At 44.6% G+C, this 20659-nt stretch overlaps 3 protein-coding genes across 5 annotated transcripts; 2 read left to right on the top strand and 1 right to left on the bottom strand.

Annotated features, from left to right (window-relative positions):
* Positions 1–1061: 1061 nt before the first annotated feature.
* serp1 (stress-associated endoplasmic reticulum protein 1) lies at positions 1062–5008 on the bottom strand. The gene is made up of 3 exons (XM_083985286.1): positions 4763–5008; positions 3790–3862; positions 1062–2277 (listed from the first exon to the last, which is right to left on the bottom strand). The coding sequence occupies exons 1-3, from the start codon at positions 4844–4846 to the stop codon at positions 2237–2239; spliced, it is 198 nt and encodes a 65-aa protein (XP_083841412.1). The 5' UTR covers positions 4847–5008; the 3' UTR covers positions 1062–2236.
* A 515-nt stretch (positions 5009–5523) lies between these two features.
* Positions 5524–13557, top strand: eif2a (eukaryotic translation initiation factor 2A). The gene is made up of 16 exons (XM_083985285.1): positions 5524–5612; positions 6827–6896; positions 7001–7072; positions 7225–7343; positions 7558–7657; positions 7953–8035; positions 9143–9216; positions 9304–9448; positions 9537–9653; positions 9845–10001; positions 10138–10222; positions 10847–11182; positions 11663–11776; positions 12317–12436; positions 12575–12640; positions 13161–13557. Exons 1-16 carry the CDS (start codon positions 5585–5587, stop codon positions 13224–13226), a joined length of 1752 nt encoding a protein of 583 aa, XP_083841411.1. The 5' UTR covers positions 5524–5584; the 3' UTR covers positions 13227–13557.
* A 706-nt stretch (positions 13558–14263) lies between these two features.
* Positions 14264–18289, top strand: tsen34 (TSEN34 tRNA splicing endonuclease subunit). 3 transcript variants are annotated; one of them, XM_083984650.1, is made up of 5 exons: positions 14264–14453; positions 16050–16364; positions 17028–17169; positions 17255–17545; positions 17992–18289. In XM_083984650.1, the coding sequence occupies exons 2-5, from the start codon at positions 16059–16061 to the stop codon at positions 18177–18179; spliced, it is 927 nt and encodes a 308-aa protein (XP_083840776.1). In that variant the 5' UTR covers positions 14264–14453; positions 16050–16058; the 3' UTR covers positions 18180–18289. The 3 variants fall into 3 exon arrangements, with proteins under 3 accessions (XP_083840776.1, XP_083840777.1, XP_083840775.1); XM_083984651.1 differs by lacking the exon at positions 14264–14453 and adding an exon at positions 14457–14534 and having other exon boundaries at positions 17031–17169; XM_083984649.1 differs by lacking the exon at positions 14264–14453 and adding an exon at positions 14457–14534.
* Positions 18290–20659: the final 2370 nt, after the last annotated feature.

Genomic DNA, 20659 nt, shown 5'->3' with positions numbered 1-20659 from the left:
TGACCCAGTTTTGGTGTTTTCTGTCTGACTGCACCATGATGTGGGTCAAAGTGGCTTCGTCCACACTGATACAGTAAATCTGACTCATCAGGTCCACAATAAAAACATCTGACTGCATTAATTTTCATAGGAACACAATGAAAATGAAGATATTTTAATATTAGAATGAAGTAAACATTAATCTCTCTGTGTGTGTGTGTGTGTGTGTGCGTGCCATACTTTAGTACAGAACAGATAAATACTTGGCAGTCAGCAACATTTTAATGAACACCACTAATGACCTGTATTGTGAATACTATAAACAAACGTTTCCAAATAAGTATTTTAATGAAACAAATTAGCATTTAGACTAAAACAGAAATAGAAGTCTAGTGAACTGAGGTGTCACAAAGACAAAAGATGATGTTGACAGTTTTTGTTCAGCATTTTTGTAGAAAAGAATGTTACGTTATATAAATAGCCTATTAATTATATATATTCATTACATTCATCATTAATAGAGTTGAATATTGAGATGTTTAAAATGATGTCAGATTTCAGGAAGTTTAGATAAAATATGTTATGTATGTTCATGTCATGACTAAATATGTCAGGGTTATGGATTTGTTGTTTGGACTGCAGCTCGTTATTAGCAAAAATTGTTTGCTTAAAATGAGTCTTAATTTCTCACAATTTTCTCTGAAGTCTGAGTCAGACCTGTTCTCCACCAACATCTGGGCTGATGTGAAGCAGTGTTTCATTGTGGGACAGACTCTCCTACATTGCTCTGCTCTGCCTGCTCTGTCTCTACTGGTCTTTATTGGTCTCCACTCAGCGCCTGTCCAGCAGCGCCACCGTGTGGATAAATCATTGCACTGCAGCAGGTCGGTGACCGGCTTGTGCCACGTGACCCACCGTGTCTCCATTGTGTGGGACACGTCACAGTTTCGTTGTCGGTGCTTTGATTTACGTGAGGCACCTTGTTAGTAGCATTATAATAATTTACATCCTAAGCAGCAGCAGTAATAGTGGAAGCACTGAAGCCCACCACATTAACCCATTCATCACATTCTTCCATTGCATTATTAGATTATAAATATTTTTATTGAAAAACTTGTCAGTGACATAATGAAAAGCACAGAAGTGAGACAGCAGGTGGAGAGAGAGCACAGTGGCACAGAGGGACAGCAGGGCTGTGCTGGTCCAGATAAAAGCTTCATTTGGCTGTAACTCATTAACCTGAGCAGTAAACCATGTGACCCACGTGGCGGTAGACGTCGCTCGCTGGTGAACGAAGCCTTGAGCAAACAACTGGGCCAGAAAACCTTTGTTTTCACAAAGCTCCATTTGACCATCACTACCTCTGATGTACAGAGAGACGAGAGACGTCGTCGCGTTGAACTCAAGTCGCTGCATTTCACCAAAAAAACCTGAGAACAATCAGAGGTGAAAACAAACGACAGCGTCCAACCACAGCGGCGTCTTCACCTCCGCTGTCGGAGCAGCAGTCACAGCCAGGAACACAGAAACACTGATGGACACACGGCCGAGACGGTCGACTCTCTACAGCACTGAAACACTTTGTTCAGGTGAGGCTCCTGCACACAGTGCACACACACCTGTCAGCACCTCCGAGCCCTCTGGTGCACACTGAGGAGGAGGAGGAGGAGGAGGAGGGAGAGGAGGAGGAGGAGGAGGAAGAGGAGGAAGAGGAGGAAGAGGAGGAAGAGGAGGAAGAGGTCAGATCAGCTGGAATGTGATGAGGACAGACGTCTGATACAACACAAACACGGATTAATTTATTTTGGTCTAGAGTAATCACTGGAACAGCTTTCAGGGTGGACTCTGACCCCTCCCCCCTTGAGTTGTGCTGATAAGGCGGGGGCGGGGTCAGAGCGCAGGTAAACAGAGAAAGGCACATGTATGGCTTGTTTACAGGCAGGAGACTGTGAGAAGGTCACAGCAGAGACATTAGATCAACACAGATAACTGGGATAAACACTGGTCTTCGGGGGTCCGTGGGGGGCGGGAGGGGCCGCCTGGTCCGTGGGGGGCGGGGTCAGTGGGTCGGTGGGTGGGTGGGGGGCGAGGCCTGGTTTTCGGGGTTTGTTTGGTCGCATCTGTGCAGAGTTCAGGGAATGTTTTGATGGGGTGGGTTTCGGGGCAGGAAAGCGACAGTCTGATGACAGCGGCACTTGCAGTTCCTTCGTCATGGTGACCATCGTAAGCCCCGCCCCCCCCTGCCGGTAACGTCACTTTACATGCCCATCCTGATGCTCTGGATGATCTGGAAGATGGCTGCAGAGGAGAAGAGAGTCGGACACACAGGAGAGAGTCAGTCACCGGCTGTTTCTGATCCATTGATGAAGCTGATTTATTGATAATAAATGGGTCCTATGTTGAACTGTGTAAATCACTGAGCTTTAGCAGAGAACATGAACGCAACACCTCCACCTCGTATGTAATAGGTGTGTAGCGCCATTTATTATTTAAAATACTATGGTCCATTTAGAGGGGCAGGGTATTGTTTTTGTGCCATATTTATTGATTATCTTAATACTTTTGTGCACTTTATTCTGATTTTATCATGAACTGTATTGGGTGTATGTTGTGTTTTTATGTCAGTGTGTGAAGCCCAATGAAACAAATCCCAATCAACAATGTTGTTGACATGGCAATAAAGTATTGAAACTTGAAACTTCTTTGAGACGCCTTTGTGTTCAATAAATGTTTGATTTCCTTGTTTATTTTAATATCCGCATGCTACTGTAGCAATCATTCACACTGAGCATCGTGAACCGATTTATTATCTGATTATCTGACTATATAAGCTGATGAGTCAGCGCCGAACGACGGACTTTGATGTTTGTCTGTTTGATCAGTGGCTAAACGCTCTGTGACAGAGTGAGGCCTCTGAGCATGCTCAGATAAAACCCACGTTATCTTCTAGCTGCTGCCAAAAGAAACACACCTGTTCCAGCAGGTGTTTTTAACTCACACCGACTCTCGGAGAGCGCCGTGACCTTGGCGGTGTTTTGTTTTCCGCTCTGACTGACCTGATGGTCGGCGTGAACGCAGGGCGGAGTATAAAACAACCAATCAATCAAAACCTGGAGCGACAGTGAGCTCAGCGTCATGTCAACATGGAGGTGGTCTCAGGTGCTGCAGCTGGAGGACGCGGCCTCCGTCCCACTCCCACCCCTCTGCCCCAGGTCATGTGACCTGGTGACACTCTGCACCGCCACCAACGGTCTGACCGTATTTATGACCAGCACGCTACAGTGATGATGTCACATTTTAATTTACTGTTAATAGCTTATTATTTTTGCTGATTAAAACTTATATGTTTATTGATCAGTGATTTGTGTATTATGTTCTTATATTTTTTTTAAATGTATGTTTATTACTAAACTCAAGGCAAAAAATGTATAAACATTCATTAAAAAATTATACAAACTATAAATATGTATAATTAAGCAGCTAGTGCTACAATATTCCTGAGACGACGGGGTGTCTGTTAGATTTTTAGCGTTTATAATAATAATGATAATCAAAATCATCATCATCATCATCATAACACCATTTGTAGTTGAACACCCTGAGATGTTTTGGAGATATTTTTCCAGGAAACTCAATCATTTAACTGATAATTAAGTCAGTAACAATCTGAACATATGTGAGGTGAGTGTGTGTCCGTGTCAGACTTTATATGAATTTGTTGGTTCCTGAGAGAAGATAAAATGTCTGATTTTCAGTGTGTGAGTGTTAGAGAAAAAGAAAAGAGAAGAAAAGAGGAAGAGGAGGACTCACCTGATCCACAGACAACGAAGATGAAGAGAGCGAGCAGCCAGGGACCCACACCTTTGTCCTCAGCGATGTTCCTCTGAAAACACACAGACAGAAGAGATGAACAACCACAGCAGGACATCATCAGTAACTAACTTCTTCTCAGTCCGTTCTCGTTCCACCGCCGCCTCTGTTTGGTTTCACTCCGTCTGTGTGCGTGTTTACTGCGACTTCAACTGTTGCTTGTTTGTGTGTTTTAAGTGTCTCCATATGTGTCTTCACGTGTGAGGCCTGTTTGATGTAGATGAATCATGTGACCTATTCATGTTGATAACTGATCGGTTGATTGTGTCCGATGTTAACCTTTAATATATGTGTAGAAGTCCATGTGTGTGTGTGTGTGTTGGATGGTGGTGCCTCAGTGCTGACTGAGCTGTAGTTCAGTGAGTGAAACTGAGAAACGCTTCACAGTGATTGATCTTGTGGTTTGACAGAAGCTGTTTTTACTAGGTGAACTGAATATTGAGTGAATCTGAGGAAAAGACAAATCAGCTGGTTGTCTCTCTCCAAGCATTTCTTCAATCATCAATCATCATTCATGGACTAAAACTAATCAAGGCCATCAATCAGTTCAGTGGGTGATGATGACGAGTAGTTTGAGCTCTGTATTGATCCATATGGTAACTCAGCCTGACACATTCATTCATCCAGACACAAACCAGTTTAACAGATAATTATAAGAATGACCGATGATGACAACAGAAGATTTATAGAGCATCTAGGAAGAGTTAAAGACAACTTCCTAATTTCGCAAGTCTGAGTCTCGGTGTAAACGGTGCTGGCCAGAGACCGACTGGTTTTTCCAGATCGTCTACGTGGACCAGGACCACAGAGACTTTCAGCAGCAGTTTTAAGACATTAAGGTTTATGTTTTCTATTATTATTATTATTACTATTATCGTATTCTCGGTGGAGAGACGTTCGTTGTTAAACTCACCGTTGACCTGATCACGTTTCCTCGCTGAGTGATGTTCTTGCTGTGCTTCTCGTTGGCCATGCGGATCCTCTGTTTGGCGACCATCTTGACTTCTTTTTCTCTGCCGCTTCGGTTGGTTTTTAAAAATGTTTTTTAATTCGGTTTTCGTTTGTAGGACTTTGTTTGAGTCGCTGGCCTTTCTTTCCTCCGGACGCGGACGGACTGGGAGATCCTCAGACTTGTCTACGTACTCAAAAACCTACAGCCCTGCCCCTGGTCCCGCCCCTCGCTGCCCGCAGGTTCCGTACACTCCCACACAAAGCTACCGTCTATCAGGACACAACTTCCTGTCCGCTCCTTCAAATTAAAGGTCACCTCCAGTCGCTTTGACGCAGTTCACGCAATCACACATTACACAGGCATTAGCAGTTTGAGAAACTACATTAAGAGGCGTGGGAAAGACGTTTTGTCATCAAAGTTATTGAGAAAAAGCTCATTTTATCCTTAGTTTACCTTATAACGCTTACCAGTGATTTTACTTTGAAAGCGGAAGTTGTGTTGTCTTCAGTTACTTTACGTTAACTTGACGCAGCTTTAAATTTTACACGTTTTAAAAAATTGGCTTTTATTCTTTTTTTCGGAAACAATATGCGGTATGTGTGCTAATGTGTTGGAGAGCGGTATCGTTGATGTGTGGATGGTTTATTTTAATTTTAAATGTGATTTTTAGGCGACGTGTTTTAAATGAATAACTGCTTGTATGCTGATGTGGCACTGAGAGACCCGCCTCTCGTTAGGTTACGTATTTCCGGGACACGTTTTTTCTCTTTCCGGTATACAAACATGGCGCCCCCCGTTCCGCTGTTAGCAGGTGGGTAATTTAAGACCTAATTTAACTCTCTGTACACTTGTGTTTAAAATAATTACACCGTCATGCTGCTGAACACCTGCGGCCACAGGTAGAGAGCGGAACACGCGCTCAACCGCCCGCCACACTTTGTTCACTCGTTTAAAAAAAAACTTGATTAAAGATTGAACCAAACTCATTGTAAAATCCAATCAATTTTAATGTGATTTGCTTTTAGTAAATGTATTCAGTCTAAAACAAAACGAATCAGACTGAATATAAATCATCATAGCCTGCTGCTTTATTCGGCAGAATAAAATGCACAAGAGATAACACCCCAAGCAGAAAAAATATTTTTCAAAACTTGACCATGCCGTCCAAACTGTGGCATTACAGACTATGACAGAGCAGTGGGAATAAATGACCAGCTGGATATTAACAGTTAAAACCACCACAGTAATGGTTGTTTGAAAACTGCACTTATACCAAATTAAAAGAGTCAGGTAGCGACACAGTAAATGTCTTCCGTGTGTTTTATGTGACAGGCTAGTCGGCCTCTCAACACGGATTTCTCAAATCAGTGTTTTTCTAAAGCAGATCTCCCGATTTACTCTGTACAATTGAAAAGAAATAAGCCAACAAAGCACACCAACTAGATTTATTAATGATATATGACCTACATCATCCATCTCTCTGTGACCCAGAGAATAGAAAAACATATCCATCAACCCATTCGTTGTTTATAGACTAAATGAACAGACTGGCATGATTTGCCTATAAATAAAATCCACAACTTGTTAATGTCCCTAAAAACTACTATTTCCTAACCAGGTTTGGTCACCATCTCATTGTCACTGAAAGCTTTGCAAAAAAACAAACAAACATGTGACCTGTCATCATGATGTCTAGTCTTCATTAATTAGCCTACAGCTCGGGCTGATGCAGATCAGTTTATGGAAAGAAGGCATGAGCACAATCTGAATGATTATATCTGGTTTTACTGTGGACTTGGGACACTGTTTGATCTTCTGATGTGTTATTTGGAGGTTGATGGGGATGGAGATAGCAGTCAGCTACAGGTCTACATCTACCACAGTTCACTTCCACCTCCAGGACTTTGTGTCTAATATATGTTCTGAACATTACATCCCATGTTCAGCCAGATGTGTTTCAGTCTGCAGCTGTTGCTGTTGGTCTCTGTATTTACTTCACTGATTGCTGAACTTCTATGTTTTCAGTGCGTGGCTCAGACGGCACATCTCTGCTCTGTGGTCCTCCTAAGTGTGAGCAGCATGCAGCATTCACCAGGTAAAACACCTCAGATCAGCGCCTCCATCATGTACAGCCTCTCTGTGCAGCCATCTATTAGCACATGTATCCTCATTAAACTGTGTGTGTGTGTGTGTTGTCAGGGACTCCCGGCCCAGCAGGGGTGTCATCTTCAGCAGAGATGGGACACTGTTCGGCTGGTGCAACGGACAGAGGTAAAACTGACACAATGTGAAGGGTCAGTTCGATAAAAATGACAAAAACACTTGTTCTTTGTTTTTAAGACTCATAGCCGATCTGTGGTGCAGTACACCCGAGCAGAGTCACACCCCACATTTTATTTGTCTGACCTCTCTCTCTCTCTCAGTGTCTCTGTGGTGAAATCTTCAGATGGCTCCATTGTGTCGACCTTTGACCTCCCTAAGACGGCTCTGCTGCGGTTCTCTCCTCTGAACACCATCCTGGTCACATGGCAACCATACAGCAGTAAGACCACGAGACAACCCGAGACAAAATCAAATTCAGATAACGATCAGATGAAGGAGCCAATCACGCACAGAGTAGAAGCTTTTTGTGATGAGACAGGAAGTGACATTGTATTAACTCAAAGAGCAGAACTGGGCACTGTAAGAGAAGAGGATGACTCAGCATCACTGTGGCGTGTGTGTGTGTGTTTGTGTTTTTGTGTGTGTTGTTGCAGAGAGCGCAGACAGTCCTCAGGGTGATGCGAACCTCCAGCTGTGGGATGTGCAGAGCGGTCAGCTGGTCAAAGCTCTGTATCAGAAGAAGGTGGACTCCTGGTCAGTGTGAACACACTCCTCTGGTCACACGTCACGAATGTGATAAGCAACACTCAGACTGTTTTAGGGAGTGTTAATTAGTTGATGTCCCAGTTGGAGTTTCCTTATTGGCTGTCACTCTTTTAAAATGAATTTGAAGTAGTTTCTATTGGGAAGCATCCACTATCATATGATTTGAGAATTGGTCTTATCTCCTGCACATGTCCTCTCCTTCATGAGCACATGTGGTGGGTGATGATGCTTTGTGTGGACTGAAGGTGTGTGTGTGTGTGTGTGTGTGTGTGTGTGTGTGCAGGTGTCCCAGCTGGTCTGATGATGAGAAGATCGCTGTCAGGAGCGTCAACAACGAGCTGCACTTCTACGAGAACAATGACTTCAGTAAGAAACCACGTCTGACTGAGACTCAGGTCCGACACACACAAACACACACACACACTTAGTGGTGGGTCAAATATCAGTTACACCCAATGTGTAGCCACTCGTGCCACGTGGGATGTAGTAAATATGTAGTTAACACTGCAAACATTGATTTTACTGTCAAGTCAAGTGAACTTTATTGTCCCTCAAGCGGAAACTTGTGGGCACAGAGCTACAGTCCGTTGCTTCATAGTGTTAGACAGACATTATCACAAAGAAATAATAAAAACATTATCCTGAAAAACAGAAGCAACACAGATCAGCAACATCACATAAAATGACGCTGGGTTTAATAAGTTAAGATTGCACGTTGCTCTATTGCACCAGATTTTTTTTTTTTTTTTTCAAAGGAGGTTAAATCGAAAGCAACTGGACTTAGTTATTTCCTAGACAAATAACTAAGTCCAGTTGCTTTCGATTTAACCTCCTTTGAAATACTATGACCTGGACAAATGAGAATATGCACCGGCCTATTGCACCAGAGTTTATCAGTGTTCAGCAGCTTAATGAAGGTTGGACAGAATTATAACTTTGATTTACGATTTACTGCGATTTGATTTACATTTTGGTATTTAAATCTTCTCCCTGATGAGAAAAGTGCGTATTCTGGGAACAGGAGATGAAATGAGCTTGAAAGGAGCTTGTTTCACTACTGTGTTGTTGTAAAAACTCTCTGACTCATATTTTTTCATCACAATTATCTATATGCTGTCTTGTGCAGGCTGGTCAGCTCCTTCTTCAGATGGATTGTAAGATTAACCAAACCAAGCAGTAATCCCATATCTGATGATGCTTTCAAGAATGGCTCTGTAGAAAATCAGCATGATTAAAGATGTATTGAATTATGGTCCGAATTCGAGAGGGGGGGGGCTGAAGGTATGAAGCATTTGTCAAGTATTCTGTTGTTCCTGTCGCTTCTCACATATTTATGAAAGCCTGATAGGACAAAAGATAGACGCTCCGGGTGTAGTTCATGTGTGCAGCCGCCCTACCAGTACCTGCCCTGTCGTAGGTCAGGACCTGATGTTCACACTGTCTCCGTGTTAAACCAGAGCCTTTATGTTTCAGACTCCATCGCCAACAAGCTTCACATGCAGAAGGTCTCAGACTTTGTGTTGTCCCCCGGAGGACAGCCCAGCAAGGTGAGGACCCACAGCCTCTGAACAACACACCCTGTCCAACCCGGACACGTCCCCTCATCATGTCTCTGTCCCGTTCGTCCCCTCCAGGTAGTGGTCTATGTCCCAGGCAGTAAAGGAGCCCCCTCATTTGTGCGTTTGTACCAGTACCCAGCGCTGGGGGGGCCGACTGCAGCGCTCGCCAACAAGAGCTTCTTCAAGGCCGACAGGGTCACCATGCAGTGGAACAAGAAAGGTGGAGGGAGTTCAGAGAAACCTCATGTCCAGGGTCCAGGAAGTCCGAGACCTTGACCTCTGTCTCTGTTCCCTCTGTTGTGTTTCAGCCTCAGCAGTTCTGGTGACAGCGAGCACCGAGGTGGACAAGACCGGAGCTTCATATTACGGAGAGCAGACGCTGCATTACCTGGGTGTGAATGGAGAGACGTCTATGGTTCAGCTCGGTGAGTACTGAGCTGGACAGACCACTTCCTGGTCTTCTGCCCCCACAGTTTTTGTTCTGGGCTCAGGGGATGAATTCTTCTTGCTGTAGCTGCAGGTCTACAACAATATCATGTCCACATCAGAGAATCTGATGAACGGAACTGGTCTTTGCATGAACTCAGGACGAAATCCTCTTTGTGTGTCTTTTCAGCGAAGAACGGTCCGATCTATGATGTCGCCTGGAGTCCAAACTCTGCAGAGTTCTGTGTGGTCTACGGCTTCATGCCCGCCAAAGCCACCATCTTCAACCTCAAATGTGACCCTGTGTTCGATTTTGGAACCGGACCGAGAAACGCTGCCTACTACAGGTGAGGCCTTGTTGTTGCTTCTGATGCCACGTTCATGTTACCTGAGCTTTCAGCAGGGCCACTGAGCTTCTTCACAGATTGTTGTGTCAGTAGCTCAGACATCCTGTCAGACATTGACCAGTCTGCCTGTCTCCAGTCCTCAGGGACACATGCTGGTCCTGGCTGGCTTTGGAAACCTGCGGGGGCAGATGGAGGTCTGGGATGTTAAGAAATATAAACAGGTGAGGAGGAAGAGGAGCAGCACAGTGAGTCAACACTGATGAAACAGCAGGAGCTGCTGCTGATATTTCAGACCCTTAAAGGTCCAGTGTGTAATAATAGGTTTATTGGCAAAATCTGGATATACTTGCCATAAATATATTTGTGTATAATCGCTATAAAATAAAATAAAATTAGTTTGGTTTTCGTAGCCTTATAATTCTTCTTTTATATCTACATATAGCAAGGGTCTTGCTTTAGAGAGTGTCGCCATCTTGCGCCGCCATGTTTGGCGAATGGAAAATCCAGCCAGTGAGCACGTTTCGCGACTTGCGAGTTTCGCGTGCATAAATAAACCAATGAGTTATAAACCTGAAAGTTTGCGAATGGATCATCAACGCACAAGTCTTTTTGTCCTCGGAGGCCACCGTCATTTTGCAGGCAGGAGGGGGCTGCAATTTAGAATCTGAATGCTAGATATCACGGTTTCCCCCCCCATTTTACACACTGGAACTTTAAGTCAAGACACACTTTCATATTCATTGTGTTGTGGTTCAAACCTCAGTGCTGTCCTGTACACAGACGTGCTGTCAGACCAGCTGACTCCTCGCTGCTGAAGCCAGTCTAACGTCTCTCTGTCCTCTCAGGTGTCCAAACCTGAGGCTCCAGACGCCACACATTTTTCCTGGTCTCCTGATGGCGAGCACGTCATCACAGCGACCTGTTCCCCCCGGCTGCGTGTCAGTAACGGCTATAAGATCTGGCACTACACCGGCCCAGTGTTGCATAAATGGGACGTGGCCGCCGGCTCGGAGCTGTGGGAGGTTCGCTGGCAGCCGTTCCCCGACGGCAGCTTCCCCGAGCGACCCATCAAGTACCAGGCAGCAGCAGCCAGCGAGCTGGGGACCACGCAGGCCGCGCCCACACAGGCCTACCGCCCTCCCGCACTCAGACACCTGCCGGCCACTGCCAGCTCTAAACTGGTGAGGAAGGAACGCTGAACTGGTTCACAGGGTTTCATTTGTTGACTTAAATCACAGGTTAAAGCAGAAGTAAGCGGAATGTTTGTGTTAATATAAGTCTTAAATAGTTATATCTTCCGACGGCAATCACTTATATAGAGTGTTTGGTCTGAAACACGGGTCTGTCAGTCACTCTGCTCTGCTGTAAGCCGAGGAGAAAACGTTCCTTGTATCCTACAACCTTTATCCAATGAGGAGAGAGAACGGCATAAAGGGGCGATCCTCTGTGTGTGTGCAGCCAAGGGATGCGCGTGCATGTGGTGACGTAGGGACGAGGGCGGGGACTGCTAACTCCATCGGCTGACAAGAAGTTAGCCAAAACGACCGGATCGCTTACTTCTGCTTTAAGAGAAATGAACATGATTGTCTCTGGTGTCTCATATCAAAACCATATCGACCACTGATGTTTCTCTCTCTCTCTGCTCTGAACCCGTCCGTCAGCATGAGGAGGAGCTGCCACAGAACATGCGTCCAGGCGCTGCAGGGGAGAAGAGTCTTTCTAAAGCAGCTCTGAAGAACCAGAGGAAACGAGAGGCTAAGAAGGCAGCGAAACAGGTGAACGGATGCACTCGCCTATGGACTGTTTGAATCACCCGTCCTCTCTCTGCAGGTCTCGTTAATGTTGACGGTTCTGTGGCTGTCGGTAACGTTCATGTGTTCACAGCTGTATTCAGGCAGTGGTTTGTACCTGACGTACCTCGGTGTGAAACTGCAGGAACCTGTGGCTGGTTTCACAATGACATCACACACGCTGTAGTGTTAAGCCAAACCTAGCTCTGGTTTTGCCGTTTTGTACACATGGAAATTTTGAGTGAATAAATCTCAAAACACCGCTCCAGCGCTTTCGTGTCGACAACCAAAATGCATCTTTTGTGAAACGATGTCACAGCCCCTCTTTAACCTGTAACCTGAGCCACACCGCTCAATGTCACGTAATGTTTGAAGGTCACGTATCCTTCAAACTGTCCAGCTCATAAACAGTATTGATTTTAATTCATGTTGTATTTTTTTTGCCCATAAAGATCAACTGTACTTGTGAGTCCAGGTTGTGACTCCTCTTACTGTATTGATCTCTGGTTCTGTTCGGTTCTGCAGGAGTCAAAGTCTGAACCTGAACCTGAACCTGCGACCGACGTCGCGCCCGTCACCAACAGCCAACCAGAGCCCAGCAGCGGTGACCTGGAGACAGACAAGAAGATCAAGAATCTAAAGAAGGTGAAGACAGACTCAGAGTCACATGATTAGAAGCAGAGAGGGGATTGGCTGTTAGTGAGGTTTGACTCTGCTGTGTGTGTATGTGTGTGTGTGGGCTCGTATACACCATCAGTGTGTCTCTATGTTTCTGTGTTTTAGAAACTTAAAGCCATTGAGGAGCTGAAGGAGCAGCAGGCGACGGGAAAAGTCCTACAGAAGAACCAGGTGAGACAGTTTCTCTGTCCTCTCACATCCTGTTACAGTTGGTTACCTTTGAAGTCCTATTGACAGTTGAGATGGTTTCGTTAGAGAAAACTGATTTGAAATAGGCTGGTTTAAAAACCAGAGCTTCATGTGTCACTACATCCACCTGACAGCTTCTGTCACGATGACCACATTCTGATTTTTAAACCTAAAATAATCAATAAGTCAATGATGTATTAATGAAACAAGCTTTACTCAGCTCACCTGTGCATCAGTCAGAATCAGAACTTTACTTTTATTTTGAAGGTGACGCTTTTATAAGTAAAAACATCTTCATCTTCTGCTACTGATTATCGTACTTTACTGCAGCAACTCATCAAAGTAGCTATTTGTAGTTGATTTTTGGATGATTTAACTTCATATGTGTGCATGTGAAATTCTGAGCACAACAGAATGATGTATTGATTTTACAACACGACTGATCACTGATCAATAGTAAGTAAATGTTTAGGTGAGACTGACCTAGACTGTGTTTCTGCAGCTGGAGAAGGTTCAGAAGGAGGACCAGCTGCTGAAGGAGCTGGAGGAGCTGCAAATCCAACAGTAGGGGGAGCGGCAGGAGCCACGGAAACACAACTCCAAATCCCACAACCCATCATTCTCACACAGACGAGGAGTTGTGTGTGCCACTGAAACAAAGAGCTGTGGTCATGGAGTTCTTATAGATTTGTTTGATGCATCTGCCTGAGATGAATTGATCCCTCTGCTGCCAGTTTTGCACCAAATAATGTGAGTGTGTGTGTGTGTGTGTGTATGCGCGCGCATGGTAAAGAGATAGTAGGTAATTGCACCCTGTTGCTGTGCAACATCTGTACAGATGCTGAAGCCTTTGACAGTGTTCCTTTCAGAATTAAAGCCTCTCATCTGGTCACAATTGACAGCTAAGTTACTTTTTTATTGTTCAAAACATTTTTAATTTTTAAAACATATTACAAATATAGGAAACAATGACAACTTCTGAAATAAAATGGTGAAATGTGAATACAGTATGAATGTATAGAATAAAAGGAAAAAAGGCAATAAAAATGAGGATGATGAAGAAACAAAATATATTATTTACTGGTGTGATTACCGGACAAGACAACTGTGTCCCAGGCACAGTGATGACTGATGACGAGCAGCTCTGGGACTCTACAGGCATGGGTGACTGGGCATGTTCACTCTGTTTACAGCACACTTTAAATACAACTCTGAGTCTTATCACATCCAGAAATACAGGGATGACACAGCTACTGTCAGGAACAGACAGGACGAGGAGAACAGGGGTCTGACATTGACAATGGTCTTCAAGTGGATGGAGCAACAAGTACAGGCTCCTTCGGAAAACACCAAAGAGATGGTCAGTGACTTTCAGCCAGTCAACATATGAGGGAAGTACACTGATCGTATTCAAACATGCAGTAAGGGGGTTTAACAAAGGGTTAATAATAAATTGTTGTTTTTTCAAGCCGTGCTTTTATGATTCAGTCTCCTCCAATCCGTTTAAAGTGCAAAAGGCGGGTGGATCATCTGGTTCTTGAAGCCCCGCCCATGTATCCGTGTAGTGACGGTGTGCACATCAAACTGACCCGCGGACACCGACACAGCTGACTGAGCGTTTCATCAGAGACGGCTGTGTTTGTTTTTAATGTACTACTAATAAGTGATGTAGCCGAGTTTTCACCGTGTGTAGTGGTCTGTAGTCGTGTCGGTCAGTCATCAGGATAATAAAACTACAGCCGCGCAGCTTTACGGCATGTCGCGGTGAGAGGAGACGGCGCGTGCTCACAGCGAGGTAAGCTAACATCTGAAGCCGACTGACTCGTCAGGTTACCCGGTTAAACGGACTCACTGACTGTTAGTTACAGACTGAGCGGTGAGTAAGCACGGTAGTTGTGTGGACGAGTTAACGAGGAGCAGTATTTTTTATTTCTACCTGTCTGTGTTACTGTCGGTCAGTTGAGCTCCCCTGCACTGAAACATTGTACACGTGTGAAGCTTCAGACACAGACTCAGCTGTCTTGTTGTGATGAACAGTCCTGTCACACTGTTGTTTGTGAGTGAGGGCGACTGTAGAGAGCAGCTGAAAACACTTAAACATTTAAAACTAGACTGAATAAGTGTTTAATTATTATAGACTGGAGATAATCCGACATCACTGATGATGTTGAACGAGATGTTTACATGTGGGCATCTGAAACTTTACACTCAGCTTGAACCTCGATGCTTTTCAAACTGCACATCAACAAATCCATGAAGCTGTTCCTCGATCAGAGTAAAATACTCTCCTCTCTGCTAGTGGCATGAATTTATACATGGACTTAGTATCATATCACTCTTTATTTACCTAGAGAAGCTTACGGTGTCCAGGCACGTGCTGATGTCTGTCTTTTTATCAGGTCAAAATATCTGCACCACTCCCTCTCTTTGTGCTGACTTTCTCTTGTTTCCCCTCCTGTCTCTTTGTGTTGCTTGTGCTGCTATCACCAAACAGATTCTCTAAAGTGAGTCTGATTCTGACTCATGTTTAAGGGTTTTTGAAAAATCCCAACATTTTAAATCATACCTATTTCATTTGTTCCAGATGAATTTTGAATGATTGTTGTGTATAATGTTAAAAGTGTATATTAATTGAGAAAATATTTTTCCTTATGCCCAAATGTAACTTTATCACACATGAGCCAAAAATAATGACATATAATTTCCAGAAATCCTCAAACTATACTCTACAATAATTAGCCTACAATGATGGCTCCATCTGAGTGGAAACTTTTCGCACAGATGGTTTGCAGCTGATTGATTATTTCACTAAAATCTTCAGAGTCCGTTCTGCTGTGAAGCTTATTCCACAACAGTCACATCATCATAGCAGACAGACTGAGCAGATCCACTCTACCAGGGCTCGTGTCCATCTGACCTGGAGGAGTTCAAACTGTGTACGTGCCTGCTCCTCTTCTAGTAACTGTCCTCCAAACAAGTGCTGAACATCTGTGGTCACAAAATCTGACAGGTCACAGATTTCACTGTAATACAGACTCAAACCATGGGTCGGACTGAACGGCCAGTGTAACACAGTGAGCGTTAATCATGTGACGTGAAAAGAACATTGTGTGAATGTGTTATTATTGCGTTAACTTCAACAGCCTTAATTATAATGTATGGTTGTTGTGTTTGAAATACAAATGAATGTACATGATTATTGGAGATCTGTAGAGTGAGAATAGTAATTGTTCGCTAGAGGTACAGTCTCGTCATCACCTCTGAGCTCTGATTGTTTTATACTGTATGTGTTCATATACTGAGACTTGACCTAGATTTGTATCTTTGATTAAACACTAACATTGAGTATGGTCAGTGTGTGTATTTCACTGCTGCTCTCTGTCCTCCACAGGTTCTGCTGATGGAGGAGCCCCTTTGCAGAGCGGAGCCCCCGGCCTGTGAGGAGGAGAGGGAGGAGGAGGAGGAGGGGGACTCGTCCCTGCCTCATGTTGTGGGTCTCAGTCTGTGTGACTCCTCCCCTCTGCTGTGGAGGGTGCAGGACCTGAAGACGGTCAGGTCTGAGGGTCTGGTGGGGGCGCTGCTGGGCTCCCTGCCCCGGACCCCCCGTCAGAACGGACGGCTGGGACGACCACTGCTCCTGCTGCCAGACGAGGAGAGACTGCTGAGTGAAAACCAGGCTGCTGCCGCCTTACCTGCTGGAAACCAGGTCAGTTAAAGGGATAGTTCAACATTTTGGCAAATTGGCCCATTGCCATAATCCCTATAGTCATAGCAGCAGGTTTGTTACCTTTAATTGTCAGTGCAAGCTATTTTTAGAACGGCGGAGCGCAGCCACGAGCTGCTCAGAGCTACGCTACGGAGGCTCATGGGATTTCTTGGTTTCCCTCATCAAACTCATCAAATACACAATCCAACAACTCCAAAACGCTCTCGTGGACAAGTTGTGACCTGCACATTCACCACGCTATGAGATACTAACGGAACATTGTTTTCGAGGTAAATGCAGTGACTGCTTGCCCAGAAACTGCCCCTGAAGGCAACGCGCATCAGGTGTTTTGCATGAATTTACCTCGAAAAATGAGCAGCTCGTGGCTCTGCTCGGCCGTTCCCAAAATAGCTTGCACCGACAATTAAAGGTAACGAACCTACTGCTATGACTATAGCGATTATGGCAATGGGCCAATTCGCCAAAATGTTGAACTATCCCTTTAACCTGCAGGTGACCTGTGTTTACTTGTCTGTCGTGTTTTGACCTGATAGTTAAGAAACTTATCGTCTCTCACCTTTTTGTGCCTGCATCAAACGAAACAAACTAAAAAAAGATTGTTGCGGATATCGGAGGGTTTGTTTGATTGGTTGTTGGCTCCAGCAGGATGGAGGAGGGGTGGAGCTCTGTCAGTGGGTGGAGCAGTACAAGGACGAGCAGCAGAGAAGTTATGAGGAGCAGAGTGTCCTTGCTCTGGAGGACAGGAAGTCGGCGCTGCTGCGAGCCATGAACTCATCTCACACAGGTGAGAGTGTTACCATGGCAGCCATTCACCTGATGCAGATCAGTGGCCTGTACCTGCAGTCTGAGTCTGGTTCTGGTCTCCTCAGGTTCAGATGCTGGACACGAACCCTCAGGCGAGGCTCTGCGCGGCCGCCTGGAGGCCCTGGACCGCAGCTTTTCCTTCCCACAGTCGGCGCTCGCCGTCCAGCTGAGCACAGTGAGGGCGGGGCTGACCTACTGCCCCGAGGACCGGGCCTTCCTGCAGGCTGACTGGCCAATCAGAGCGCAGGACGACCCGCGTAATGACGCTAGGTACCAGGTGTTCAGAGACCTGAGGGGGAAGGGCTTCTACCTCACCTCAGCAGGGAAGTTTGGAGGAGACTTCCTCGTGTATCCAGGTCAGTCTGATCCCTTTCAGATGTTTTATACACTTACGTCTTGTTACTGACGCTGATCAGCTGTGAGTGTGTTGACTGATCCAGCGTTTTTGTCCTGTATTGTATCGGTGGCGTACATTGTATCAGTCTTACACACAATGTAAAAGTCCCTCATGAGACAAATTACCGTTGGTGTACGAGAGAAATGTGTTGTGTACATAGAACGAGCTGTATGAAAGTGTGTGTGACCTGTAGCGTAACTGGTCATTAAGACTAGAAAGGTTCTATATGAATTAAGTCCATTTACTTTTATTTATCTCAGTATAGTTGAGGTTTTATCTTTCTTTTATCTAAAGTAATATGATATTTTATTCTGTGTGTGTTTGCGTACTGACCAACAGGTCCACAGGTAGTCAGGGTTCAGATTAGGCGGACTGGACTCTAACTGTCTCTCCCTCCCCCTCCAGGTGACCCTCTTCGTTTCCATGCACACTTCATTGCTGTTTGTCTGTCCTTGCACGAGGGAGTCTCAGTCCTGGACCTCCTCTCCGTGGCTCGTCTGGGATCCAACGTGAAGAAGACAGTCCTGCTCTGCTCGCCGGAGCTGGGTGGAGGAGTGCGGTACACCTCGCTGCAGTGGAGCGGGATGGTTTGAAGATCTAAATGGTACAACACACGTTGGAGTCGAGCAGCCTGCTCAGGACCCCTGCTTGTCCTCCGAGGGGGTAAAAACTGAGGGTTAAACCCAGAAGATAAAAAAAAGAAGCAGCAGATGACACTGGATGACAGCTGACCATAAACCTAAAGACTAATGGAAGGAAGAAAAAGAAAAAATTAGAACAATACAGGGAGTAAAATCAACATGATACTGTAGGAATGTATGTGTCCACGAGGGGGCAGAACCACCACCTCTGAAAATTCACTTTCCTCAAGTGTGAAGGAGCCATTCCTCTTTAATTTATGTATATTTTAGTAATCACATTTTTTTTATCTTTAATTGCATGATACATAAATATCATGACAATACGAATGGTGATGTGAACTGAGATAAAAAATAATAAAAATAAGAGATGAAAGAAGGAAATCTGTAACCATTCAATGAACGTATACTTTGATATAAGGTAAGCACATTTCAACAGCAGACTACTCTTGCACTGACAAAGTATGATATGATCCAAATGGGAGACCTGACTTATCCAAATACCTGTTTTCCCTTCATGCAAAGCTGACTCCTGGAAAAGGACAATTTGTCAAAACGGGGAATGATGAATAAAAGCCAAAGGACCCAAATGCAGACCAAGGACACAAAAGATAGAGTGAACAAAGAGATACTTTAATGACTTACTGAGGAGTGTCTGGCATTGGCAACAATGACTGCGTTTACATGGACTTCAGTATCCCGGTTTTGATCGTTTTTGTGTTTTGTGATTTCAGAAATCGGGATCCCGGGGATCCCGATTTTGCTGCCTGGAGAACTCCGAAAGAAACCAGGATAGCCAACTGACGTAACCGTCACCATAGATACATTACAGAAATACTAACAAAATGGTGGCGACAACAAGAGCGGATTTCTGGAGCGACGAGGAGACTATTACGTTTTAATATTTATTCATGTGAGGAAGTAACTGTTTAGATCCCCAATGTGCGGTTGGTTTATCTAAATGACGGCTGTTTAGAAGTTTGCTACAACATTTTTCAGAGAAGTGAAGCTCCACCTGTGTGAGCAGCGACCGGGACGTCACAGAGGCAGCAGGGTCTGCAGAGCTGCTCGGCCAGCCAGCCTGCGTCGTCACCCAGGGGAGAAAACGATTGCTGATTAAGTTACCCGCAGGCTTTTAAAGGTTTCCACCGGCTGGTTAAATCCTTTTTGGAAGATAAATGCTGGTCTCATTGATGAAATCTAACAATGTGGCAGTCACATTAGTTTGTTTGAATGAAAAGTGAAGCTTCATGTGTGTATTGGACAGAGGAGCAGTATGTTCTGAATTCTTCCATCTGTGACTGATGGAATGTGTATGACATCATAGTCTTGGATGGAATGTATGTGACATCATAGTGTCGGATGGAATGTGTATGACATCATAGTGTCGGATGGAATGTGTATGACATCATAGTCTCTGATGGAATGTGTATGACATCATAGTGTCTGATGGAATGTGTATGACATCATAGTGTCTGATGGAATGTGTATGACATCATAGTGTCGGATGGAATGTGTATGACATCATAATGTCGGATGGAATGTGTATGACATCATAATGTCGGATGGAATGTGTGAAGTGAAGCTTCATGTGTGTATTGGACAGAGGAGCAGCGCTGCCTCGGGGCACTTCAATGAAGTTAGTTTTAAGTTGGATATTCAAAGGATATACGAAAGCCACTCAACATTTCACGTGCACCCGTATCGCAGCTTTACAGTAAACACACGGAGAAGACGGCTACAGCTACAGCATGTACCGACTTCCTGTTATCAAAATAAAAATGTGGGATATTTGAAGCAGTTACTGTGTTTAAAGCTACTGAGCTAAAATGCTATTTATTTATTTATTTTTTTAAGTATATTTTTTTGGCTTTTTTGCCTTTATTTGATAACTCATAGTGAGATAGACAGAAAAGGGGGAGGCAGAGAGAGGGGGCAGGAAAGGTCTGCCCTAGCCCGACGCGGGATTCGAACCGGGGACGCCTGCATTGAGGACTGTAGCCTCTACATGGGGCGGGCGCTTTAACTATGCTACGCACCGCCCCCTAAAATGCTAATATTAACATTTAAAAATTAATTAAAAAATATTTAGAGATTTTCAATTTCTGAATTCTTCCATCTGTGACATCGTAGTCTCTGATGGAATGTGTATGACATCATAGTGTCGGATGGAATGTGTATGACATCATAGTGTCTGATGGAATGTGTATGACATCATAGTGTTGGATGGAATGTGTATGACATAGTGTCTGATGGAATGGTGTATGACATCATAGTGTCGGATGGAATGTGTATGACATCATAGTGTCTGATGGAATGTGTATGACATCATAGTGTCGGATGGAATGTGTGGACAGAATGGAATGGTGTATGACATGGACATGTATGAAGATTCCATGGACAATGCACTGTCACATTGGGCTTTTCACCATCTT

Source organism: Trachurus trachurus (assembly GCF_905171665.1).
Source record: "Trachurus trachurus genome assembly, chromosome: 13".
NCBI lineage: Eukaryota > Metazoa > Chordata > Actinopteri > Carangiformes > Carangidae > Trachurus > Trachurus trachurus.
The sequence above is the reverse complement of the archived record's forward strand: the minus strand, read 5'-3'. Positions and strand labels throughout refer to the sequence as shown.

What these genes read in the sequence shown, in the direction of transcription:
- serp1 (XM_083985286.1), bottom strand. Translation starts at nt 4,846, where the DNA reads ATGGTCGCCAAACAGAGGATCCGCATGGCCAACGAGAAGCACAGCAAG. An exon ending in GAAACGTGATCAGGTCAACG is followed by an intron (nt 3,863 to 4,762) that starts GTGAGTTTAACA and finishes GTGTGTTTTCAG; the next exon opens with AGGAACATCGCTGAGGACAA. An exon ending in CTTCGTTGTCTGTGGATCAG is followed by an intron (nt 2,278 to 3,789) that starts GTGAGTCCTCCT and finishes TCTCCTCTGCAG; the next exon opens with CCATCTTCCAGATCATCCAG.
- eif2a (XM_083985285.1), top strand. Translation starts at nt 5,585, where the DNA reads ATGGCGCCCCCCGTTCCGCTGTTAGCAG. An exon ending in CTACGAGAACAATGACTTCA is followed by an intron (nt 8,036 to 9,142) that starts GTAAGAAACCAC and finishes TTTATGTTTCAG; the next exon opens with ACTCCATCGCCAACAAGCTT. An exon ending in CCACTGCCAGCTCTAAACTG is followed by an intron (nt 11,183 to 11,662) that starts GTGAGGAAGGAA and finishes CCCGTCCGTCAG; the next exon opens with CATGAGGAGGAGCTGCCACA.
- tsen34 (XM_083984650.1), top strand. Translation starts at nt 16,059, where the DNA reads ATGGAGGAGCCCCTTTGCAGAGCGGAGCCCCCGGCCTGTGAGGAGGAG. An exon ending in CCTTACCTGCTGGAAACCAG is followed by an intron (nt 16,365 to 17,027) that starts GTCAGTTAAAGG and finishes TGTTGGCTCCAG; the next exon opens with CAGGATGGAGGAGGGGTGGA. An exon ending in CATGAACTCATCTCACACAG is followed by an intron (nt 17,170 to 17,254) that starts GTGAGAGTGTTA and finishes TGGTCTCCTCAG; the next exon opens with GTTCAGATGCTGGACACGAA.